General features: G+C 38.1%; 3 protein-coding genes across 4 annotated transcripts; all 3 read right to left on the bottom strand.

The window, feature by feature from the left end:
* Positions 1-171: 171 nt before the first annotated feature.
* Positions 172-9,000, bottom strand: LOC125238469. Of its 2 annotated transcripts, none has more exons than XR_007178449.1 (3): positions 8,919-9,000; positions 1,303-1,360; positions 172-1,171 (listed from the first exon to the last, which is right to left on the bottom strand). XR_007178449.1 is itself a non-coding variant. In XM_048145829.1 (3 exons), the coding sequence occupies exons 1-3, from the start codon at positions 8,988-8,990 to the stop codon at positions 518-520; spliced, it is 780 nt and encodes a 259-aa protein (XP_048001786.1). In that variant the 5' UTR covers positions 8,991-8,996; the 3' UTR covers positions 172-517. The 2 variants fall into 2 exon arrangements, 1 of the variants encoding a protein (XP_048001786.1); XM_048145829.1 differs by having other exon boundaries at positions 1,307-1,360; positions 8,919-8,996.
* Positions 9,001-9,047: 47 nt separating this feature from the next.
* Positions 9,048-19,527, bottom strand: LOC125238330 (cytochrome P450 6B1-like). The gene is made up of 3 exons (XM_048145633.1): positions 18,198-19,527; positions 17,722-17,884; positions 9,048-9,072 (listed from the first exon to the last, which is right to left on the bottom strand). The coding sequence occupies exons 1-3, from the start codon at positions 19,393-19,395 to the stop codon at positions 9,069-9,071; spliced, it is 1,365 nt and encodes a 454-aa protein (XP_048001590.1). The 5' UTR covers positions 19,396-19,527; the 3' UTR covers positions 9,048-9,068.
* Positions 19,528-23,202: 3,675 nt separating this feature from the next.
* LOC125238214 lies at positions 23,203-25,015 on the bottom strand. Its single transcript, XM_048145488.1, has 3 exons — positions 24,995-25,015; positions 24,019-24,121; positions 23,203-23,939 (listed from the first exon to the last, which is right to left on the bottom strand). Exons 1-3 carry the CDS (start codon positions 25,013-25,015, stop codon positions 23,203-23,205), a joined length of 861 nt encoding a protein of 286 aa, XP_048001445.1.
* Between the last annotated feature and the right edge of the window lie 2,224 nt (positions 25,016-27,239).

The raw sequence follows: 27,239 nt of genomic DNA, 5'->3' as shown, positions 1-27,239 counted from the left end.
TTTCCTGTGATCATGACGCATGCAACTGCGTCGAAATATCGGGACCTAACAATTTATGCGATTTCAGGAATTGCAATTTCCGACAGGTCAAATAAATAATAGTTCTTCCTAAACATGCGAGGAAATAAAACAAAATCATTTTCATGTCTTTGATTTTTTTTATCAGTATTTCAGTTTCTAAAAGCATGGCGTCATGGCAGCGCGGGCTAAACATTTTTAGGGTTCCGTACCTCAAAAAGGAAAAACGGAACCCTTATAGGATCACTCGTCTGTCTGTCCATCTGTCACAGCAAATTTTCACCTACTGAATCGATTAACTTATTATTAGTACATGTAAATCGTTTAAGATACAATACATCTTCTGTTATAATAATTTAAAATATAAATAATTTAACTTTTTCTAAATTAAAAGTACCAGTGCTTGACTCTGATGCCAAAATAACACCTGTCCCATTTATTGACAATTAAAGATAAAGTGGCATCTATTGAGACTCTGTCGAATACTGGTACATTTACCTTAGACTTTAATATGTACAACAATATCAAATAGTTTCTTTCTTTCCTCTCTTTCTGCAGAAAAGTCTGCGTTCATCATTTTTCTCCGCCTTTTCTCCATATCAATTGATTTGTCGTGTTGTTGTATTTTTCCTTTTTTATATTTCTTCAGTGTTTTTGTGTACTGCCACGGAATTTCATGCGATTTTTTGATATTGTCTCTTCTTGATTCTGTCAGCCCATTTGATCTCCTGTAAAAGTCCATCGAAACAACTTTATCGTGCAGTTCAACACTATTATTTCTACTTCTATATTCTAACTGTTTTAGACCTTTTGGATCGTATTCAACTGAAATAAAGTTTTCCTCTGTATCAATGATATTGTTTCTGTAATCCGCTAAACTGTAACCTTTCTTTTTATAATCAACATTTTCGTTTAACCTTGTGTTATAATTCAACGAAGCAACTTTATCATTTGTTTTAAGATTATTTCTTCTACTAATTTCCATCTCTCTTAGATTTTTTGCATCATTTTCTTTCATTTTTGCTACATTTGCTTTTTTTGATTCCAAAAGAATGCTCATTATTGTGTCAATATTTTCATTCGTTATTGCCTTATTATTTCTTTCATACTCGAAAGATACAATTTTGTCTTTAGATTCTACATGGTCCAGTTCCTGAAATCATAATTTGTTTTTATTTTCATGTAAAGTAAAGCTTATTTCTTGTTTCATTAACTCATATCATCACCATAAATGGTGATATTTATTCAGTTTAAGAGAATGATAGATCTGAGCTACAGACATACCTACATTTTCATATATACCTCCAAATGCCTCTCCACTAATACTTTGTTTTGCTTGTACCTGGAAAAAACGAAAGACCTCTTTATAAAGAACTAGCTATTGCCCGCGGCATTGCTCGCGTTAGAAAGAGACAAAAAGTAGCCTATGTCACTCTCCATCCCTTCAACTATCTCCACTTAAAAAATCATGTCAATTCATCTCTCCGTTTTGCCGTGAAAGACGGACAAACAAACAGACACACACACTTTCCCATTTATAGTATTAGTATGGATTATTAACCATATAATCCATACTAATATTATAAATAGGAAAGTGTGTGTGTCTGTTTGTTTGTCCGTCTTTCACGACAAAACGAAGCGACAAATTGACGTGATTTTGTAAGTGAAGATAGTTGAAGGGATGGAGAGTGACTTTTGTCTCTTTCTAACGGGAGCAAGAAGATATATTCATAACTTTTGCACCGAATTATGATCCTTAGAGGTAAATATGAGAATTCGTTTTTATACTAATTCGTCAATAAAATTTATTAACTGTTAGTAGTTGTTTTGGCCTAAGTGTCAATGAAAAAATATAATAAATGGGTTCGTTAGGTATAACATGACTTCTGAAAGGTTACTTCGTCAATTGTATTTTTAATAGATTAGATTAGATTAGATTTCTTAATTTCATGATAAAAATTACACTATAAATTTGCTACATGTCAAAATTATGTTTAACTTCTCATCATGATCGTCAAAAAATACATAATAAATTCTAAATAAAAATTATTATGTCTCCCAATAAGGATCGTCATTTACAAAGAAAGAAAATACACATGCCAAGCTAAACAAAATAAATTAATAGTTTAAAAAACACTATAAAACACGCTTTTATAAATGCACGTAAAAGCCAAAAATAAATTATGGATCGTTCAAGTTGTCTCTATTTGTGAGCTGAAGTTTAAAAAATATGTGCTTTTAATTATAATATTTGATTGTAAAAGCGTGGGGCGCTGGAACAGGAAAGACTTTTTGTATAACTTGCTGCTAAATCAAATTATGCTATGTTACGGGAAGGAGGTTACACAGATTGACGCGCTAACTGGAATTGCAGCATCACTAGTAGGTTCTACATTAAACAGTCAAATCAATTAAAAGTCAGTGTTCAAAGTAGGTACCAGTTTGTCGAACTCAGACAAAATATGCGCTAGTAGCGAGGAGAGTCGACAGTCACCGACACTTAGAACGCCGCTTTTTTCCGGTAATCAAAGTACAAATGGGGAAAGTGTCTACAGTGACAGGATGCAGAGTTCTTGTTCGTGGACGAGATATCTTTGGTTCTCTTTGGTAACCCTTAGGCGGCATATGTAAACGTTATGTTCTTATGCAACTTCATTCGCCAGGAAGTTCGGATTAGTATTTGTTTACAAGAAAGTCTTTCCTGTTCCAGCGCCCCACGCTTTTACAATCAAATATTATAATTAAAAGCACATAGTTTTTAAACTTCAGCTCACAAATAGAGACAACTTGAACGATCCATAATTTATTTTTGGCTTTTACGTGCATTTATAAAAGCGTGTTTTATAGTGTTTTTTAAACTATTAATTTATTTTATACTTTTTAGTCATTAATAATGAAATACTTTTAACATTTATACATAAATTTATTTCAAGTAGGCGGATTTTACATGCCATTTGTGGCTTAACGTGTACTTATTGCTAATTGCTACTTAATAATAACTAGCGGCTACCTTCTTATTACGGTATTATCATAAAAATGTTTATACCTAGTAAGTTATCTGTAAAAGATAGACAATATAGACATGTGCCATCGCGGACTTTTTGAAGACATTAGAGACACATACTTTCGCCATACATTGTTTTGAAGCTCTCAGCTAGTGGGATTTTGTTTGACTCGATTAGAAAATATTGTCACATTTCAACTAATTCAAACAAAATTTAAGTATTTCTTTTTGCCGAGCCCCCCCTTTATTTGCTCTTAAGGGTCACAGGAAAACCATTACCCAACTTATTTTAAATACAACGTTGATCTTTCTTTTATGCGGAGGCTTCGCCCCCGAGCCCCCTTTGTTTGCTCTTAAAGGTCACAAGAAAACGCTAACCCAACTTATCTTAAATACTACGTTGATCTTTCTTTCATGCGGGGGCTTCGCCCCGAACCCCTTTGTTTGCTCTTAAAGGTCACAAGAAAACGCTAACCCAACTTATTCTAAATACTACGTTGATCTTTCTTTCATGCGGGGGCTTCGCCCCCGAGCCCCTTTGTTTGCTCTGAAAGGTCACAAGAAAACCCTAAACCAACTTATTTTAAATACAACGTTGATCTTTCTTTCATGCGGGGGGCTTCGCCCCCCGAGCCCCTCTTTGTTTGCTCTTAAAGATCACAAGAAAACGCTAACCCAACTTATTTTAAATACAACGTTGATCTTTCTTTCATGCGGGGGGCTTCGCCCCCCGAGCCCCCCTTTGTTTGCTCTTAAAGATCACAAGAAAACGCTAACCCAACTTATTTTAAATACAACGTTGATCTTTCTTTTATGCGGGGGCTTCGCCCCCCGAGCCCCCCTTTGTTTGCTCTTAAAGGTCACATGAAAACGCTAACCCAACTTATTTTAAATACTACGTTAATCTTTCTTTCATGCGGGGGGCTTCGCCCCCCGAGCCCCCCTTTTCTTTACCCTTAAGGATCACAAGAAAACCTTAACCCAACTTATTCTAAATACTACGTTGTTCTTTCTTTCATGCGGGGGGCTTCGCCCCCCGAGCCCCCCTTTGTTTGCTCTTAAAGGTCACAAGAAAACGCTAACCCAACTTATTCTAAATACTACGTTGATCTTTCTTTCATGCGGGGGCTTGGCCCCCCGAGCCCCCCTTTGTTTGCTCTGAAAGGTCACAAGAAAACCCTAAACCAACTTATTTTAAATACAACGTTGATCTTTCTTTCATGCGGGGGCTTCGCCCCCGAGCCCCCCTTTGTTTGCTCTTAAGATCACAAGAAAACGCTAACCCAACTTATTTTAAATACAACGTTGATCTTTCTTTTATGCGGGGCTTCGCCCCCCGAGCCCCCCTTTGTTTGCTCTTAAAGGTCACAATAAAACGCTAACCCAACTTATCTTAGATACTACGTTGATCTTTCTTTCATGCGGGGGGCTTGACCCCCCGAGCCCCCCTTTGTTTGCTCTGAAAGGTCACAAGAAAACCCTAAACTAACTTATTTTAAATACAACGTTGATCTTTCTTTCATGCGGAGGGCTTCGCCCCCCGAGCCCCCCTTTTCGTTACTCTTAAGGGTAACAAGAAAACCCTAACCCAACTAATTTTAAATACAACGTTTACCTTTCTTTTATGCGGGGGGCTTCGCCCCCCGAGCCCCCCTTTTCTTTACCCTTAAGGATCACAAGAAAACCTTAACCCAACTTATTCTAAATACTACGTTGTTCTTTCTTTCATGCGGGGGCTTCGCCCCCCGAGCCCCCCTTTGTTTGCTCTGAAAGGTCACAAGAAAACGCTAACCCAACTTATTTTAAATACTACGTTTATCTTTCTTTTATGCCCGGCTTCGCCCCCCGAGCCCCCCTTTGTTTGCTCTTAAAGGTCGCAAGAAAACGCTAACCCAACTTATCTTAAATACTACGTTGATCTTTCTTTCATGCGGGGGACTTCGCCCCCCGAACCCCCCTTTGTTTGCTCTTAAAGGTCACAAGAAAACGCTAACCCAACTTATCTTAAGTACTACGTTGATCTTTCTTTCATGCGGGGGGCTTGGCCCCCCGAGCCCCCCTTTGTTTGCTCTGAAAGGTCACAAGAAAACCCTGAACCAACTTATTTTAAATACTACGTTAATCTTTCTTTTATGCGGGGGCTTCGCCCCCCGAGCCCCCCTTTTCGTTACTCTTAAGGGTAACAAGAAAACCCTAACCCAACTTATTTTAAATACAACGTTTATCTTTCTTTTATGCGGGGGGCTTCGCCCCCCGAGCCCCCCTTTGTTTGCTCTTAAAGGTCACAAGAAAACGCTAACCCAACTTATTCTAAATACTACGTTGTTCCTTCTTTCATGCGGGGGCTTCGCCCCCGATCCCCCCTTTGTTTGCTCTGAAAGGTCACAAGAAAATGCTAACCCAACTTATTTTAAATACTACGTTAATTTTTCTTTTATGCGGGGGGCTTCGCCCCCGAGCCCCCCTTTTCGTTACTCTTAAGGGTGACAGGAAAACCCTAACCCAACTTATTTTAAATACAACGTTTATCTTTCTTTTATGCCCGGCTTCGCCCCCCGAGCCCCCCTTTGTTTGCTCTTAAAGGTCACAAGAAAACGCTAACCCAACTAATCTTAAATACTACGTTGATCTTTCTATCATGCGGGGGCTTCGCCCCCGAGCCCCCTTTGTTTGCTCTTAAAGGTCACAAGAAAACGCTAACCCAACTTATCTTAAATACTACGTTGATCTTTCTTTTATGCGGGGGACTTCGCCCCCGAGCCCCCTTTGTTTGCTCTTAAAGGTCACAAGAAAACGCTAACCCAACTTATTCTAAATACTACGTTGATCTTTCTTTCATGCGGGGGCTTGACTCCCGAGCCCCCCTTTGTTTGCTCTGAAAGGTCACAAGAAAACCCTAAACCAACTTATTTTAAATACAACGTTGATCTTTCTTTCATGCGGGGGCTTCGCCCCCGAGCCCCCTTTGTTTGCTCTGAAAGGTCACAAGAAAACGCTAACCCAACTTATTTTAAATACTACGTTAATCTTTCTTTTATGCGGGGGCTTCGCCCCCGAGCCCCCTTTTCGTTACTCTTAAGGGTAACAAGAAAACCCTAACCCAACTTATTTTAAATACAACGTTTATCTTTCTTTTATGCGGGGGCTTCGCCCCCGAGCCCCCTTTTGTTTGCTCTTAAAGGTCACAAGAAAACGCTAACCCAACTTATCTTAAATACTACGTTGATCTTTCTTTCATGCGGGGGGCTTCGCCCCCCGAGCCCCCCTTTTCTTTACTCTTAAGGATCACAAGAAAACCTTAACCCAACTTATTTTAAATACAACGTTGATCTTTCTTTTATGCGGGGGCTTCGCCCCCGAGCCCCTTTGTTTGCTCTGAAAGGTCACAAGAAAACGCTAACCCAACTTATTTTAAATACTACGTTGATCTTTCTTTCATGCTTCCCCCTCGAGCCCCCCCCCCCCCCCCCCCTTTTTTCTGTTCATATCTTCCGGCACCATCATCATGTAGTTCCAGTTCATATCTTCCGGCTCCATCATCAGACCTTGAAACCTAATCTTAGTCAAAGTTCATTACAAGACTTTTCTAAGAAGCCCAAAAACAGCTATGATACTATGTTCCATCATGTAGTTCCAGTTCATATCTTCCGGCTCCATCATCAGACCTTGAAACCTAATCGTAGTCAAAGTTCATTACAAGACTTTTCTAAGAAGCCCAAAAACAGCTATGATACGATGTTCCATCATCTAGTTCCAGTTCATATCTTCCGGCTCCAATTAAGTTACAATATCATAAAATTATCACAAAGCAAGAAAATATTATATGTATAACAGAGAAAAATATCATAATGTCATCGGTGATTAAAAATTCAAATCCTCAACTCATTTACAGAGTACAGCGGGTTATCTAACAAAAAATAATTAATCTTAGTTTGAAACCGACTATTTAGTTACATCTAATCCAATCTTTCTTATCTGCTGGATGCCGAATTATATCACTTATATAATAATTTACTATACATTCCGAAATTTCAAACCCTTTATAGGGTTAGTGGTCAACAGGTGACCAATGACCAATCATGTATTTGCCTGGAACCATAGATTAAATAAAAACAATAATACTAATCATAATTTAAACCTTAATCTAAAAACAAATACCTAACTAAACTAAAAATATTAAAAACTAGGTGAACTCCTTAGGCATGGTGCCGTAGACACTGGCAGCATTTCCTCGCTGAATCGCTAGGCTTATTCTTTGGGCGAGGAAGCTGCCAGCCCTACGGTCACCGCTGACCTCTGACAGTTTTTTGGATAGTTCCTTAAATAAATTTAAGGCGTTCGGACCCCACGGGCCAAGGGTCTCAACGCCAAAAGGTACAAAATTGTATTCGGCGCCAAGACCCTTGTATTTCGTTTTCTTTAATTTTTCGGCCGCTTCAGCCGCTGCGCCGACCTTAAAAGATGTGCCGTGGAGATGAGTATTATGTATATAAGTATTATGTATATCGTTGTCTGAGTACCCACAACACAGGCCTTCTTGAGCTTACCGTGGGACTCAGTCAATCTGTGTAAGGATGTCCTATAATATTTATTTATTTAAACCTTTGGGAAACAAACAGGCAAATACAACACATACTTATAGTAAAATCATAAGCCACACAGTTTCCACTAATGGCACTAATGAATAAAATACACGTGTCTCTGTTGCTCAGAATTAGAATAAATAAAATAATAAATATTGGGGACACCTTACACAGATCAACTTAGCCCCAAACTAAGCAAAGCTATGGGTGCTAAGCGACGATATACATACTTAAATAGATAAATATACAACGTGTTTCCGGTATCACTCAAAACCACAGACACCCCAACTGATTTTTATTTTTTTAAACTCATCTAGAGTATTCATCTTTTGATCTGATCGTTACTTTTTTTTTAATTGAATTTTTAATTTTCTGTACAGCTCTACTTGACTTTTAGCTCTACACTCAATAAAAAATAATTGCTAACTACCATCATAAATCATAAGACTATTTATTTGTGTACGTTACTGCAACGACATAAGGTTTACCAATAGACAGCTAAGATGTCACTGTAAAACACTTTAAAGCTTTGTCACAGTAAACTTCAAATTGGACAGGTAATCGCAGTAAGCAAGTTTAAACCCACTATTCAAAATGACAAGGTTGTAATTAGGTACGAGTTCCATTTGTTATGACTTATGATAAACATTAAGATTAAACTGATTAAACTGACAAACAACGTGAAGCTAGTAGCGGAAAAAATAATCGTCCAAGTAACCAGCCAGTATTAATACTCCTAAATACTGAAAAAGGTAAACAACCTCTAGCAATGCGATATACACAATGTTGTATTACAAGTACAATAGAATAGGCACGAAAAAAATAACTAATAATACTAATTTACATAAAAATATTACCCCCATCAAGATATAGCTCAATCGATTCTACTCTCGATTCTGAACAAACTGTTTTCAGGTTTTTAGTGTTAAGTGAAACACGGTGTATACTTATATACATAGAAAACATCCATGACTCAGGAACAAATATCTGTGCTCAACACACAAATAAATGCCCTTACCGGGATTCGAATCCAGGACCGCGGCTCAGCAGGCAGGGTCACTAAAATCATTATTATGGGACCAATGCTGAAATCGCGAAAAAAAATATTGGCTATTTCTTACATTTGACTGTTATGAGGCCGCTCATTTCTATAGAACAGCCAATTTTTTTCGCGATTCCAGCGTTAGTCGTTAGTCCCATAATAAAAGTTGTTCATTATGACCTCAAAAGTCACTATGCAAAATTTGAACGGTCCTTTTTATTTCACCCTATATCTATTTACTTATTATTATTTGTATTTAAACTTTACTTACTTGATATTCCTCATTACACAGAATGTATAATTTGACCACTAAAAATGTCTCAAATGCCGCTAAGATGTTCATCACAAGTTTCCGCTGTGCACTTCCAAGCTATACAGGAAAACCGCCATAAATTGAAGTTTCTTGATGTTTTGTAAACATTTAGCTAAAACAAATCGTACATTCTTGATATGGTAGCTCCACACGATGGCAAACAGAGAACACCAAACAACAAACACGAACGTGTGGAAGTGTTTGGCTGTTTTATTTAGTGCAGCAGGGCTAGGACGGCTGTCTATCATTTGTCAACATGTCTGTCACGTTCTTACGTAATTTGTCAACATGTCTGTCACGTTACAAGTATGTTAGTTTAAAAGTGACGCATAATATGACAAGAGACAAAAAGAGGACCATGATAAACAGGGCCCGTAAGTTTCATGCCGATGACATCAATTTGACGTCACGCTACATATAGAATGATTCAAATCTATTGTAATAATTAATCATTATTCATTAATCAATTTAATCGATTACAAATGACTTCAAAAGTAAGCTATTCATACGTGGAATAATTAATATGTACTCGATACGTGAAACGAAAAGGAAACAATTTGTTTTGTTTTTATAATTTATTGAAATATGGTAACAAAACTGTTTAATAAAATGTATGTACAAAAAATAAACAAATAATTTAATTTACTTTTCAAGTATCAAGTAGGTATGAATTATTTCACATATGAAGATATTAGTTTTGAAGTCATGATTAAAATGATTTATGAATAATGATTAATTATTAAATAAAACTCTTGAATCATCCTATATGCAGCGTGACGTCAAATTTATGTCATCGGTGTGAAAGTTACGGGCCCTGATGATAAAGCAACTGGCCTGTGACATCGGTGTCGGCTTAACTCTTACTTTCGGCCAAGCCTAGGGATGCTGTGTTTGTATTTAATGATGTCTGGCATGTTTTCGTTGTTTTCCAAGCGTGTGGATCCGCCATTAAAGTTCAAAAAGCAAATTCAAATTGGTCGAATTATGGCAAGTGCTATGTCCATTCCAAACATTAAAAAGACGTCCCCGGTAGTTTTCGGGTTTCTGTATACATTAATTAGATTAGCTGCAAAACTGTTAAGAAAAAAAAGTAGAAAGTGCAAAGCCATTTATAAAGAAATATAATAAGCCGATGTTCCAAGGTCACTATCGAGAAATAATACTTTATCTTCTTATCTATCTTACATACATTCAAATACCTTAAGGATCCCGTAATTTTTTATCTTTAACGAAACCATTTTTCATACCACTTAGCGTCCAACGAAACCAAAATTTAAGCGAAGTTATGAATATTTTAGCATTTTTTCTAAAACGGTGGCGATATCTGAGAATATCGTCCTGTAAATTTGTATGATTAATTTGCTCAGAGCCGGCGACGACAGTGGGTGAATGGATGGTCGCTACGGATACAGTTTTGGGTGTTTTAATCACGACGCTTTCTAGATTGATGGCTGAAGGAATTTAATACTAGTTAGGTTATGGACGACCTACTTAGCTCTTTATTTAGCCATTCAACCTAGGTATATTTGGATAATTTATGTGACTGATGCATAATGAAAGGCGGGTAGTGCAAGTGGCCCTAATAATACAATACGAGATAAAGCCTGGTGCCGAAGCCGAATGGCATATCTGCGACGCGAAACGAAGGATCATTAAAATTTATAAATATAGGATTTACAATCTTCATACAAAGAATCGTCCCTCGATTTTTAGTGCCATCTATTAAATACTATCGTAACTACACTGATGATGCCTGCAAATGTTTTTTTTTTTTCAAAATGTGTATTGACGTGATATCATGATATTAAAATAAAGAAGCATGTCATTTGTTCTTATAAAAAATAAACGCACGCAAAAATATGATTTTGGCTGCTTCCAGGCTGCGAAACAGCGCCATTTATTTTTAAGCTTAAAAGGCCCATACATTTCAGGGGTACGCTTTTTTGTATGGGCTTTGTCAGTCCCGTATTATATCGTTCTTGAAGTAGATATATTTTAAGACGATACGATACAGGTCAATCCTCCATACAAACGCTATCGACTATTTCCTCCCTGATTTATGAAGATAGAGCAATGATTTTTTCAACACAGATTATTATTATTTTTATCTATGTCGGACCGTTTTGATTTTTATGCTACTTTTATTTTAAAAGACGCTAGAGCCTATCAAAAAATTCTGAAAACGGCCATTTTCAATATGGCTCAAAAAAATGTGTGATACTCAAGATCGGTAACAATTAGCCAAAAAATCTAAACGGTCCGACATAGACTACCTATTTCATTGTTATTCAGATTCTCAAATTACGTTCCGTTTAAATAAGTTATGAAAGAGGAAACAGTCGAGAGTGGAACTTCGATTTTAAAGATTTCTTCGCAATATCTTTTAACTGAGTTGTTTTTAATGGACATATTTTTTTCGATAAATCTAGTTAATAACACTAGTACTTTATATAAAACTTTAGTAATCTGTTTAAGCAGGGTAAGTATATGTGCTAAATATTGTTATAAAACTGCCTGTAGTGCCTGTAAAATTATCAGATCTGTATTCTCCGCACTTAATTGGTAAATCGTAGGATCAAGCTCCAGTCCTCACGATACAGGCTAGATCTAGTGTGAGGGCTACTGTTTGTTCTAAGAAGCTCTTGTATGTTTCTATTGTTTGTTTTTCTATTATTAACTTGGGCTTTATGTAATGCAGATTTGGAAAATAAATGTATTGTATTATAGTATATTTAATTGAAATTACCAAATTGAAAGGGGGGGCTCCTTTCCATTTTAGAATTTTCGCTCCCGTAGCGTCTTAAGAGGATACGGTAGCGAAAATGCTAAAATGGAAAGGAGCCCCCCTTTCAACTTGGGAATTTTAGTTAAATATGCAAGTGTTATTAACTAGATTTATCGAAAAAAAATTGTCCATTAAGAACAACTCAGTCAAAATATATTTCAAAAAAATCTTTAAAATCAAGGTACCGCTCTCGACTCTTTCCTCCTTCGAAACTTAATCAATCGGAACGAAATTTGAGAATCTGAATAACAATGAAATAATCTATGTCGGACCGTTCAGTTTTTTTGGGTAATTGTTACCAATCTTGAGTATCACACCTTTTTTTGTGCCACAATGAAAAAGGCCGTTTTTGGAAATTTTTGATTGGCTCTAGAATCTTTAAAAAGCAGAATATCAAAAAAATCTAAACGGTCCGACACAGATAAAAATAATAACAATCTGTGTTGAAAAAATCATTGCTCTATCTTCAAAAATCAGGGAGGAAATAGTCGAGAGCGTTTGTATGGAGAATTGAACCCTACCGTATCGTCTTAATATGGCTCTAAGCTTGCAATATTAAACTTATGTAACCCGCATTCCCGCGCCGTCGTGAATTTCAATTGTTTTGAACTGAATCTATGGAACGTTAAGATTTGACACACTTGAAGTCACTTAGGAGTTTGATATATTATGGATCTACACTGTCATATGATATGAGGTTACGAATAAGGTGAATGTTACTACACGGAACAGAAGTTTCCTAAATTGCGAATGTTATCATGGAAAGTTCTCGTTAAGGAACAGCGGGGCAAATCCTGCGGCAAATGTAACTGGTCCATTTTTTCCATGTTTTACGATGTTTGCATTATTAAATAGAGTGTCCACCGGTTATAAATCTTAGGCGTGTTCAGTGGATACATGTAGAACTCAACATTAATAATGGAAATAACCTAACCTAACCACAAAATTAAAATTTTGAAAAAACCCCCTACAGCGACATAGTAGACCGATTTTCATGAAACATGGCTAAGAATACTCCCGACTAACTCAGCTTTCAGACAAAAAAACTAAATCTAAATCGGTTCATCCGTTCGGGAGCTACGATGCCACAGACAGACACACACATAGACAGACAGACAAACAGACAGACAGACAGACAGACAGACACGTCAAACTTATAACACCCCGTCGTTTTTGTTTCGGGGGTTAAAAATGGATTAGTTACAATTGCCCCCCCCCCCCCCCCCCTCGAGATTTGTACCGCTGTACCTTATCGTTCTTTGCACATTTATGGCCAAGCTGTAGAAGCGGAGAATTGACAGATCTCAAGATCTAGAATATCTAAAGTCTGACATATTTAACCCTCGACGCAAAAACGACGGGGTGTTATAAGTTTGATGTGTCTGTCTGTCTGTCTGTGTGTGTGTGGGTCTGTCTGTGTCATCATAGCTCCTGAAGAAATGAACCGATTTTGATTTAGTTTTTTTTTTGTTTGAAAGCTGAATTAGTCGGGAGTGTTTTTAGCCATATTTCATAAAAATCGGTCCACTATGTCGGGGTTCAAACAAAAAAAAACTAAATCTAAATCGGTTCATCCGTTCGGAAGCTACGATGACACACACAGACAGACAGACAGACAGACAGACAAACAGACAAACAGATACGTCAAACTTATAACACCCCGTCGTTTTTCTCGTCCGTCGGGGGTTAAAAAAAAGACAAAAACAATATACTCCGAACGGTAAATAAATACCTGAAGTATCCATTTCATAGCATTTATTGGCTGTATACAACCGTCTATTCGAGTGGCACAATAAAACCTAGGTTCGATCTATCCAGGCAAAAGCCATGGAAGTAAGAAGCAGTCGTAAAGATTCCGTGAAACTAAAGATAAAAGACATTTATTCGTGACATTCACAACACGTACGTACATGTACAAGCAACAAGAAAACAAGAAACAGAGAACAGAGCATTAAGTGCGCATCACGAAATAGACCCAACAGCATATTGCCAGGTGAAAGCCAGCGTGGTCTTCCGTAGGGCCCATTCGGTGATGCCACGACAGATAACACACACAGAACAACAAAGACAAGAGACCGATAAAAAACACACATAAAACATACTATTTACACTACAAAATAACCTAAAAACCTAGGTTCCTTTACAGATATTGTGATGTAGGATGTGATATGCTATCCTATTTAACCTATCTTACGGGAAAAATCTAAATTATTATATTTGTTTCTAGATGTAATTTTGGTAGATATCAGTGTTCCTCGCAGTGTTAAGTTGAATTGGTCTACGTGTAATAAACACTCGTATTTATATCATAAATAACCTAACCACAAAATTAAAATTTAAAAAAATCCCCGACCGCGACATAGTGGGCCGATTTTCATGAAACATGGCTAAGAACATTCCCGACTAAGTCAGCTTTCAAACAAAAAAAAACTAAATCTAAATCGGGTCATCCGTTCGGGAGCCACGTTGCCACAGACAGACAGACAGACAGACAGACAGACACGTCAAACGTATAACACCCCGTCATTTTTGCGTTGTGGGTTAATCAAAATATTTAAATAACAAAATGAGGAAACTACATTCTTGTCTACTAGCAATTTATCAATGCCTAATTGCCTGGATAAGTAGATAAATAGATAATTATCATTCATTCGTCTAACACGCAATAATTATAAATATTAAAACAAGAATAAACATAAGTCTTAAGTACTAATAACTACAGAAAAAACCACAAGAAGCATTGCTGTGTGCGTTGCACCAAAACAAAAGTTTCAATATAAAAACTCAAATTACATTTATAATAATAACAGTGTTGTTACATTCATAATCTAAGTACACATTATTTAGCGCCATATGAAGAAGACCTATATTTGACTGTTACTTATCCTATCACACAAGAGTTAGAGTATAGAGAAAAGCAGAAACTGAAGTACATAAATAAATAAATAATAAATATTACATGACATTCTTACACAGATTGACTGAGGCCCACGGTAAGCTCAAGAAGGCTTGTGTTGTGGGTACTCAGACAACGATATATATAATATATAAATACTTATATACATAGAAAACATCCATGACTCAGGAACAAATATATGTGCTCATCACACAAATAAATGCCCTTACCGGGATTCGAACCCGGGACCGCGGCGCAGCAGGAAATTGGATGCTTTGCTAAAAATTGTGAACTTGTTGAAAAATTCCGTCATACTTTAACATGCCTATCATGGAATGACGTGTATTCTGAACCGAACGCTAATATTGCTTTTAATAATTTTTACGATATGTATACATTGTTATTTAATTGTGTTTTCCAATTTGTAAAGTGAAAGCTAAAAAAACAGAACATTCTACTAAATGGATTACCAAGGGATTGCGAAAGGCCCTTAAGACTAAAAGACAGTTAAGATATAGGTTTTATAAAGACAAGACGATTGAAAATAAATTAAAATATAATAAATACAATAAATTGTTGAAAAAATGTATATTAGCATCTAGAAAGTTAGTTAATAAGGCAAGACTAAATAATTCTACAAATATCTCGAAAACTAGCTGGGAAATCATTAATGAGAATACTGGTAAAGGCAATAAGAAGAACAAATTGATTGATAAGCTTACATACAATAACCGTATAATAGATAAACCAAGTGATATTGCAAATGTATTTAATAATTTTTTCATTGACTCCACTCATAATAATGCTAATTTGTTTAATAATGTTAATTACTATGACCACGACCTTAAATTCAACAATTCTAACATGTTTATTTTTCCCATAGACTCAATAGAAGTAATTAATATCATAAAAAAACTGAAAACCACCGGCTCTGTTGGCTATGACGACATTCCTACACATATAGTCAAGTCGACAAGTGACATTATTGCTCCTGTGCTCTCATATTTAATTAATCTAAGCTTTTTACAGGGAGTATTTCCTGATAAATTAAAGATTTCCATTGTAAAACCTATTTTTAAAACAGGAGATAAAAACTGTCCCGGTAATTATAGACCAATTACCCTTATACCAATTTTCGCTAAAATCTTGGAGAAAGCCATGTATACCAGGTTGATATCTTTTGTTAAAAAAGTGGAATATTGAGTGACAACCAGCATGGATTCCAAAAGGGTAAATCTACCACATTAGCCACGTTTAATTTAATTAACAATATAGTTGATAATGTTGATAAAAGACATAAAACCGTTGCAATTTTCTTTGATATGTCCAAAGCGTTTGACCATGTATCGCATAAATTATTACTTAAGAAATGTGAAACCTATGGTATGAGGGGACTGGTAAATTTGTGGATTGAGAGCTATCTTAGCAATCGACACCAAATAGTAGAAATAGCAGGCTCAGATGATGAGAAAACTCAGCGGAATTATAGATCAAACATGTTATGTAATAAGGTTGGAGTACCTCAAGGGACTATTCTTGGACCTTTATTGTTCCTTTTATATATTAATGACTTACCTCTAATTACAAGTCACTTTTGTACCTTATTTGCAGACGATATTTCAATTGTTATTAGTGATATAAATAATCAAAATTATGAGAATATTATTAACGATGCTATTGCTGATATTATTAAATGGTTGAATGACAATAATTTAAAAATTAATATTGAGAAAACAAAGTACATACAATTCATTAATAGAAGAGGAAAGAAGGAGAAATTAGACATAACATATAATGGACAGAGGCTCGTAGAATGTGATACCACAAAATTCCTAGGTTTTATTTTGGATGATCGATGTACGTGGAAGAATCATATCGATAAAGTGTGCTCGAGAATAAATAGATTTGTATATGTATTATGGCGATTGACACGCATTACGGATATGAAAACTGCCATAATGGCATACCATGCTTTTGTGGTATCCAGTCTAAGGTATGGTATATTAATCTGGGGGAATTCATCGTTTGTAAAGAATACCCACGTAGCGCAAAAACAATGTATCAGAGCAGTCTGCAATATGCCTCGTAGAACTTCTTGTGTGTATCCTTTTATCAACCTAAAATTGTTAACAGTGCACTCAATTTATATATACGAAGTTTGTGTTTTTGTCAAATTGCACCCTGACATGTTTATCGTGAAAAAAGATATAACGCACTTTAATACTAGATATCCTGACAGACTAGTGCTCCCAAGAATGAACACAGTTATGAAAAACAAAAATTGTTACGCTATGTGTGTCAAAATATTTAACAAACTGCCTAATGAACTTAAAGAACTACCACTCAACAAATTCAAAAGTCAATTGTATTCTTATCTTGTTGACAAGTGTTATTATAGTCTGAAGGAATTTTTAGATTATTAGTTTAACATCCATAATTTACAATAGTCTACGTTTATAATTATACTTATTAGCTTTTAACAAGTAGGTACATACACAATAATGCATGTTTGTTGGCTAACAATAATTATATATACCTAAACATGAAATACAAATTAAGATTTTCCATGAAAATAATTTAATTTGTTCATGACTTAAACTTAGACTTAGAATATCACAATTTGCATGGCTTTTTAAAGCCTAAATGTGTTTAGCTCTAATTATTATATATTTAACACCATTGTATACCACATTTAATGGCAAATAAATCATTTCATTTCATTTCATTTCATTTCATTTCAGGCAGGGTCACTACCGACTGAGCCAGACCGGTCGTCAAAAGTCATAGTTTTAAAAAAAAGCTACATCATTCGTTACGCTAAATATGCACATTTTTTACCTATTCAGAAAGAGCATTTTTATTCTCCGCTAAGATCAAACTGCACTTCTATGATCTATGGCACATTTAGTTTTGTTTTTATATTTTAATTATGGCACATTTAGTTTAGTTTTGATAATATTTTGGAACAATAATTTCCTCATTAAATAATTTATGAAAAGAACCATTGGTCTTTGCAATAAAATTGAATCCATAATATATGCTCGTGATTCTTCGTGAGAATTTCGCTCCCTTATACTAACTTTCTCTTCTCAAATATAAGTGGCAATCCTCCCTTAATAAAGTTGACAGCGCCTGAGAAAGGGCTCGAGGTTGGATGTCTTGGCCCTCCCGCCGGCCGCACTGAGTACTGTGCCAACACTGCCGCCAGTCCAGCCATGGATTGCATCACGCCTAGACGCTCCCCTGAAAACGAAGTTTTTTTTGTATTAAATGTACTTTTAGATTGCTACGAGTGGAGTAAACTTGAGCTATTTCATGAGCTCTTGGGATTACAGGCGTATGTACATACCTCTAATTACATATACTTGTGTTAGATTCAAATGAATATGTTGAAATTCAACGCAGCAGATGTGGTAGGGACACGTACATACCTACGTGAGATAAACATTTGTCTCCATTTATCTATTTGCCATTTGTATTTGTCTACTACGTATAGTTCGGTGTAGTCGATTTCCTGAAAGCAGTAACTAAAACTGAAATAAGGAAATCTACTCACCAATACAAGCACGAGGTCCGCCCCCGAACGGCAGATACGCCAATTTTTGCTCACGCGTCATTACTTCTAGATCAAAGCGCTCCGGTCGAAACTCTCGGGGCTCAGGGAATATCTTCGGATCATTCTGATAAGCTTCTAAAGGTATAATCACTGTCACACCACCGTCGATGGTCACTTTTGTCCCAGGGAAGGTATAAGCGTGCACACTTTGACGACGCAATATACCCACTGATGGAAACATCCTCATTGCTTCATTCAAACACCATCTTAGATAAGTCATTTCACTGATCGCATCATAACATAGCTTGTTATCGTATTTGGCTAACACTTTATCGATTTCTTCTTGTACCTTTTCTTGAACTTGAGTATTATAGGCCAGCTCATGCAAAGTGTAGCTGCTAACTGAAGATGAGGTTTCAAATCCAGCCGCAAAGAATAAGAAACTCTGCGCCGCCATTATAGTTTCATCCATCTCTATTGAAACTTTCTTAGGAGTCCCATCCGCATTCATCTCTACTATGGAGTCTCCTATCATAGCTCCTTTCTTCTTACACTCCAAAAGTATATCAATAAAGTCGTGTCTGCCGCTAGGTTCATAATTCCGCTGCTGCATGACCGTCCGGACCATGTCGACGACATCTTTCTCCACGTGTCCAAGAATCTTCAAATGTCCAAACAATGTTGGGCTAAGGGTCTTCAATGTTTGGTTTACGACGCGCGTAAAGTTGATGGTGAAGATTTTGAGTCCGAGCTTCCGCATGGCATCTTCGTTGTTGTTGAGGGAATCGGAGATGACCCCGAAGCCAGCTGAACCGATTATATCATTAGTGAAGCGTGCCATGAGGTCCCTAGCGTCCGCAGGTAGTTTGCTGCCTGATATCTGCTTGAGTCGTGCTTGTAAGATCTCCGCTCGCTCCACGATCAAAGGGAACATCGCTTTCAGTTTTCCACTTGAGAAGGCAGGTGTCATTCGGAATCTCAGCTGACGCCACAGATCATCGTCTGCAGCAACTTGCTGTTTCTGTAAAGGCTCCATTGTAGACGAATCCACGATACCCCGGCGGTGGAAAGAGTTGAAGTCACTAGTCAAAATTCGTTTGGCGAGCTCCGGATCTCTGATTATCAGTTCTGGACGAGAACCTCGGAAGAATCCTATTAACTGTTCTTCTGGGTACTTCTTATATGCTTCTCTAGCCATATCGACAGGGTTAGCACGTAATAGAAAGTTCTTCGCATTGGTGCCAAACAGCGGGATTGGTGTATCATGCTTGACGCCACGTTTTGTCCAGTAGTTAAACGTGCGAGTGAGATAGTAATACAGGGCCGTTAACAGCAGACCCGCGATGGTTAAAGTAAGCATGACTGAGTCGGTTACTGAATGGATACTAAACAATGAAACCTATTACTTAGTTGGTTTTATAGTGTTGTAGTTAAGCTGACAAGCCGTGACTAGACAGAATACATCGTAAACAATAAACTCATTTGCGGATAGAATTGAACCTGGATCCAACGGTCATTAAGTCATTATCGTTAATTCCGTCGAGACTATTTATCTCAGTGTAAAGGTACAATTTGCAACTTGTCGGCAGATTACACTGCAGCTGACGGCACATCGCTGAGATATGCAACTACGTATCTATCTAAATATGTATTTTTATGAACGCATTGCTAATGCTAAACCAAGGTGACCATCGGTTGTACATTAGATAAGTGCGACTGTTGCCAGCATCCTTGGTACAAAGCCTCAAGGGCCTGTAGTAGATATTAGCTAGCTTTTAAGTTTAGTCTTAGTTTATATAATAGTTCAACACTCACACATTATTATTATTATTATTATTATTATTTATTGTTATTAATATACAGTGACAAACTTATATCTAACATATAGTCCCACAAAACTCTGGAACAGAACGAGTTTGTCTGTGGGATCAACAGTCTTTCAATTACATAAACAATTAAATTAACTTCTTAAATAATAGCTAATATAAATTATTGTAATATATATAGGAAATGTTTTTTTAGCATAGTTTTAAATTTGTTTGGGTGCTTTTCACTTCGGATGGCTTCAGGTAAGCCATTGAGCAGATATGGAATACGCTTTTTTAGCGATCTGTCACCAAAATAATTATGAATTCTAGGCACAGATAGCTTACCTGTAGCCACCGACTTAGTGTAATAGCTGTGCCCTATAGGAACTTACATTTAATTAGTATCGATGTATTCTACATCGTCCCAAGGATACTTGCCGCGTTTCCTCGCTGTATGGCTAAACTCAGCCGTTATGCAAGAAAATTGGCCGTGCGTAGGTCACCAGACACCCAGACAAGTTTGGTGGAAACCTTCTTCACAAACTGCTTAGTGTCTGATGACCATGGTCTAAATGTTTCAAATGCAAGTGCCGCAAATAGTTATGTAGTTGTAGGCTGGTTTTAGTGTCACGCGGACCGACCGCGCGGAGCGATCCGCACTCGACTAATATATGTTAACTTCAGGCCCCGTAGCCGAATGGCATTTCTCCGACGCCAAACGAAAGCGATACGCCGCTGGCTCTGTCGCGCCAATACGCAAGCGCGATAGAGATAGATATCTACTAGCGCTTCGTTTCGTAAGCGTTTCGTGAGCGATTGTGCCATTCGGCTAGCCACCCTGGGAGCGTTTTAGAGTGGCGCGGACGGGTCCGCGCGGACGACAACATCAACTTCATACAAATTGGTCGCGCGGATCGCTCCGCGCGGACGGGCCGCGTGATACTAGACCCAGCCCTAAACTAAATTATAAACTAAATAGACGCCAAGACGACGGCATGTCGTGTGCTGCTAGCCTGCCACGTGTCGCGTCTTCTGTCGTTGCATTCTAGCTTGTACCTTAAAACCTGTTTTATGAGATACTGCGTGTTATCGTAACTATGACTACATATTGTGTATTCTATTCCGGTCAAATCAATCAACTCTAGGATCTGTAGGATCTGTTTCATAGTAAGTAATTTAGTCTTACAATTTTTATTGTAAAATGAAGTAAAAAAAATGTGTGCGTTGATAATCTATATAATTATTTTCTTTTTTTGCTTTGAAAGATTTTATTTTTAATGACTGGTATTATAAGTTTGACGTGTCTGCCTGTTTGTTTGTCTGTTTGTCTATCTGTCTGTTTGTGTGTGTGCTTGTCTGTGGCTTCGTATCTCCCAAACGGATGAACCGATTTAGATTTAGTATTTTTTTGTTTGAAAACTGAGTTAGTCGGGAGTGATGTTCTTAGCCATTATTTATGAAATCGGTCCACTATGTTGCGGTCGGGAGTTTTTTCAAAATTTTAATTTTGTGGTTAGGTTATTTATAGTCGAGTACCTACACAAGAACCAATTCAACTGAACCAATTCAAGGAACGCGAACACTGATACACCCAAAATTACATCTAAAGACAGACATGATATTATTTAAATTTTTCCCGTAAGATAGGTAGTTATAAATAAAATACTTATATGTGAAGATTGCAGGTGCCTCAGTGCAAATAGTAGGTATGTTACAAATATACCTAGACTAAGCTTAACCATATAGGTAGGTACTTATAATTACGCTGCAGGAAAATGGATTCTATGAGTTTGATACCAATTACTTTTTGGCCACCACCTGGCTTCTCGCTGCCTAGAAAAGAATGGTGCCAACTAAATAGGTTGAGAACCGGCTGCGGCCGTACCCGAGCATTCCTTCACAAACGTGGATGGATAGAATCTCCAGGGTGCAGTTGCGGGGCTCCCGTGCAGGACATCGAGCACATCGTTCAGCACTGCCCTATCAGCAAATACAGTGGAAACCCTGCGGACTTGTTCACCCTGAATAATGACGTAATCCAATGGATCCAGAACCTTAGAATACCTTTATAAACGACTGAACAATTAAGCCATACGAATAAATAAATAAATACCAATTATGTATTTAATTACCTGGTACTCTGTAACGGTGACTACGCAGAATGAAAGATGAATCACGCCAGATCGAAAAGAAGGGTCACCCCTGGCTATGTGCAGGGCTGTGTATGTTACCTCATTCACATTTGACGACCGGTCTGGCTCAGTCGGTAGTGACCCTGCCTGCTGAGCCACGGTCCTGGGTTCGAATCCCGGTAAGGGCATTTATTTGTGTGATGAGCACAGATATTTGTTCCTGAGTCATGGATGTTTTCTATGTATATAAGTATGTATTTATCTATTTAAGTATGTATATCGTCGCTTAGCACCCATAGTACAAACTTTGCTTAGTTTGAGGCCAAGTTGATCTGTGTAAGGTGTCCCTAATATTTATTATTTATTTATTTATTGAATCAGCCCCTGCCGCTGCCCCTCGCGCTGCCGGCAATAATTCCCTAAATACTGCTGCAGCAGGATCGGGAACCTTGTGTTTGTACGAATTGATATGTTGGCCGAAATATGGATCAAAAACCGACACTTCTACATACAGGCAATCTGGATGGCATCTGAAATCCATGCCACCACTAAGGTTTAATATAGTCTATTGGTGTAAAAGAAGCTCATAGCTCTATCATAAGAACGCCGAAACAATACGCAAATAGAGAACCTTTTTATAAGGAACTTGACTGTACTTAAAATAAAATAATACCATTCACGAAATAAAGCATCAGATAAATATAAGGAAAACATGGATAGAAGTTATTTTTAAATCAAATTTCTATTTAATAAGTCAGGTTAAAGTTACTGAGTTGACCGTGACGTCACTCAATTCGATTTCATATTAATTCCATATGAGAAAGACGTTAAAATTAGTTTTGACAGTTCTTAAGAAGAAGTTAATTTGACTAGGACGCAAGTAGCCTATTACCACCCGAGGTGAAGCGAAAGAAGCATCAAGGGCGGTCATAGAAGGCTGGATAAGAACCCTTTTCAAGATGTAGATGTAGATGTGTAGTGTAGGGACGCCCGGCCGGAGGCAGGCGGGCTGTCAATCACTTGTTGTGTTCATTCAGCCCAATTCCCTGGAGTTGGAGCTACAGGTTACTGTTCCGGCAGCATTCCCACACTTCCTTCTTCAAATCTTCTTGTTTTCCTGCAGAAGGAAAGGACATCTTTTAGTTCGACATCCTTGAGTTCTTCTGCTTCTAATCTATCTCTGCCAAATGTATTATATCGCGGTGCCGCATACATAATACATTCCGCTAACAAGTGTAGGCTAGTTTCCTCCATACCACAGTGTGGACAGGATTCGTCATCTCTTATTCCTATTACCTTGAGGTGTCTGTTGAGAGTGTTGTGCCCAGTGATTATACCTGTCAACATTCTCAGACTGCTCTTACCTAGATTCAGCAGATACCTGGTTCTTCTATGATCCATGCCTTTGATCATCATCTTCGGCTGTCGGCATCCAGTCTCGTTCTCCCACTCCCTTTGTGCCTTTGCTTCGTTGACCTTGTCTATTACTCCTTTCGTGACTTCCGCTGACATGGGCAATGCCGGTTCAGGCCCTATATATTCCATTCCCGCCCCCGCCCTTGCCAGTTCGTCAGCCTTCTCGTTGCCTACAACTCCCTGATGTCCCGGCACCCATGCTACCGTGACCTCTCTCTGCTCCCCTACCGCATTAAGCTCTTCCCTGCATTCTCTCACCAGCGAGGACGTAACAGATGTTCTGTTTAGAGCTTTTAATGCGGCCTGGCTATCCGTGTATATCACCACGTCACCTTCTTGTCGTTTTTCTTTGATCAGCCTCGCACATTGCGTTATTGCATACACCTCTGCTTGGAACACGCTTACGTATCTTCCCAACGGTATTGAGACCTTATCTCCCCTTCCTTTTCAAGCAATCGAAAATACCAGCCTCAGCTGTATGACTGTCCTGCCGCTCACTTCGCTTCAAAGTTTCAGCAACGGCGGACGTGGGAGTAATTACAGCAGCAGCGGCCGCATTGCACTGAGTCTACATATTTGCGATTCAAAATTATGAGAGATATTTAAAAAGACATCGAGTACAGAAAAGAAAGTTCGTCGATAACGTAGTGATGGAGACCCTTGGGACCGGAGCAAACGTGGTCTATTGGTAATGGCAGTGGCATGAGAATAATCGAGTTTAGGTACACTCGTCCTGCCCACTGTTCCGCCGCTCGCCCGACGCCGCCGCACCGCTCAATATCAGCTTCTGAGGATGCCTCGTAGAGAGGCGAATCACGTGTCGAGTTTTGTATTTTTGGTGTTGTTTTATGATTAACATGGATTTCCGCAAAGTAACGCCTGATTTACCTACTTAGTTCCTAAATAAAGACTCCTTACGTACTATCGACGACCGGTCTGGCTCAGTCGGTAGTGACCCTGCCTGCTAAGCCGCGGTCCTGAGTTCGAATCCCGGTAAGGGCATTTATTTGTGTGATGAGCACAGATATTTGTTCCTGAGTCATGGATGTTTTCTATGTATTTAAGTATGTATTTATCTATTTAAGTATGTATATAGTCGCTTAGCACCCATAGTACAAGCTTTGCTTAGTTCTGGGCTAGTTGATCTGTGTAAGCTGTCCTCAATATTTATTATCAGCTGCAAAAGTATGGTGAATTCATCAATGAATTAATTCATAATTTATCCATGCATTTTTGCAGCTGATAGTACCTACCCATTAATTTATCCAACTAACAACTACTAAGCTAAAACAGAAAAATGCCGTATCCAAATCTTCTAACTGATACATGAACGTGTCGCTGTCCGTAGATATATGTACGGAACACATTGTTTCTAGTTCGGACAGTATCGGCATGTGTCCGATACCTTGCTGGACAGACCACGACATTTTTATTAACTCACCTTGTGAGACCAAAAGCACATCTCGGACACTGGCGATCAAATATTATATGAAAGAGCCGTGTTCCTAGCACGATACTAACTTGTATGAGTGAGATTATGACAGGTCGACTGTTCGCGTTTTTGACAGTTACCGAACTATGAGGTAACCGAGAGCGGGTGGGCGGCACTGTCAGCGGGGAGCGGGAGTGGCCATACTGTACGAATAGTGCTCTTTATTATATAGGTACTGTGCCAAAAGTGCGAAATCCTTAAATAGGTAGACATTTGTCTTACGCCGTGTCTTGCGTGGGCGACGGACGCGCGACCGTCGCGCGACCATCGCCGTCGTGTCTCATACTTCCATATCGATAAGGTTTGATTTCGTATGCGTCGCATCGCCGTCGCCCACGCAAGCCACGGCGTTACAGATTTAGGGCCGGTTGCACCAACCGTCTGTCTCCGTTAAAGCGTTCGTTAAATTTTATTGTTTGGGAAGTTCCATAGACGTCTGCTGCGTGACGATGATGTGTCTGTCAAATGTAGTTGATGCAACTGGCCCTTAGTTGTAGAAATGTAGTGCGAAAAGATTTGCCTTCGCATTGTTACGGAAACGTACGAATGTGTCATGCTATTCAGTCAGTCTCAGTACAAGATGTAGGTACTGACATTGACTAAAGTAGTATGACAAAAATCATTCCGTCATGTCACGTCATCAACCCATTACGAAAAATACGAAGAAATACGGGAAAATACGAAGGATACCCTTTTCGCACTACATCTGTTATGTAGCACGTCACGAGTATCACGATCTAAAATCCGAAGGCGCCGCACTGTGGCACAAATTGTCAAAATAACATCTGTAGACATAAACCATGTAATACTTATTCTATGCAAATAAAGCTATTCTATTCTATTCACATTTCTTTATTAGTCTTTGGTAATTTTAAACTGAGAATAACTAACAATAAAACAGAGCCGCAATTATGGTCATTAAACATTCATTGCTATTATACGGTTTCAGGCGTCGCAATTTTTTTAAAATACATACCTACATTTTAAATAGGTACATTTTAATTATATTCATAAGAAGTAAGATTCTCTTGAGAGAGCAATTGCAAAAGTCATACACTTTAGATATTTATTCCAAATCTCTCCAGAGTGACGTAAGGATAGCGATAGACATCGAACATATACCAACTTAGGACAGAATAATAATACAGCACGGTTCCAACTTTAAAAGAATACAAACGGGACAATCGCGTAGGTAGATATAATAAAGTTTTAAAACTGACCTCCGACGTTAGGAAAGTGTTGTCCCCGTAGTAAGACTGGCTACTGGCTAATGTTAAGATACGTCAAATACAACGATTTTATTATAAACGTTTGTGCATTTTCAATATATTAATGATTACAGTTTATATTACCCGTCAAATATTAGATCTATATACGATATGTTGTATATGATATAACAGTGACAATATTGACCTTCGTCTTTGAAGAAACGTCAATAATAGTTGGGTCCCCACAGAGCGTGGCACGTCGCGAGGCAATTTCCTCGTGAGGTACATAGGTTAATATTCCAAAAATACGCACTAAGCGTTTCGCTTCAACATTTATTTTGCGAACCGCCAAGGAGTGGAATGCCCTGCCTGAGTCTGTGTTTCCGCATGAGTACAATCCAGTAGGGTTAGCACATGATTTCCGCGAGAGTATGTCGCCGCGAGATAGACTACCCGTCCTTATGTCATTAATACAGTTAGAAGAAGACGTGTCATCTATCTCGCGGCGACATAATCTCGCGGCCATCATGTGCTAGGCCTACTGGTCTCTTTAAAGCGATAGTAAACATGTATCTCATAGGTAAGCGTGCTCCACCGTAGACCGCATCATCACTTACCATCAGGTGTGATCGTGGTCAAACGTCTACCTATTCATACTAAAAAAAAAGGCAAACGTGCTATACGTGCCTCGGCCATGAAACCATGAATAGTTTTGTAAACTTGAAATAGTTATTTGTTTTACAAGGGGCAAAGTTATAGTTTAACCACACGTGCCAATATTGATACCTATCCGAGCAAGCGAAATATTCCAATATTGAACCGCCAGCGAGCCATCGAGTGGTTCAAAAAGTGGAATCTTGAGCGTTGCGAGGGTTTCAAGGCACGAAGGTTAAACAAACTTTGCAACCGAGTGAAACACAACATTTTTCACCACACCAACACAAACAAAATCACCAGTAAAACATCAAACTAAATCTATCTAATAT

Source organism: Leguminivora glycinivorella, chromosome 23, assembly GCF_023078275.1.
Source record: "Leguminivora glycinivorella isolate SPB_JAAS2020 chromosome 23, LegGlyc_1.1, whole genome shotgun sequence".
NCBI lineage: Eukaryota > Metazoa > Arthropoda > Insecta > Lepidoptera > Tortricidae > Leguminivora > Leguminivora glycinivorella.
Note: the sequence above shows the minus strand (reverse complement) of the source record. Positions and strands in the feature narration are given on the sequence as shown.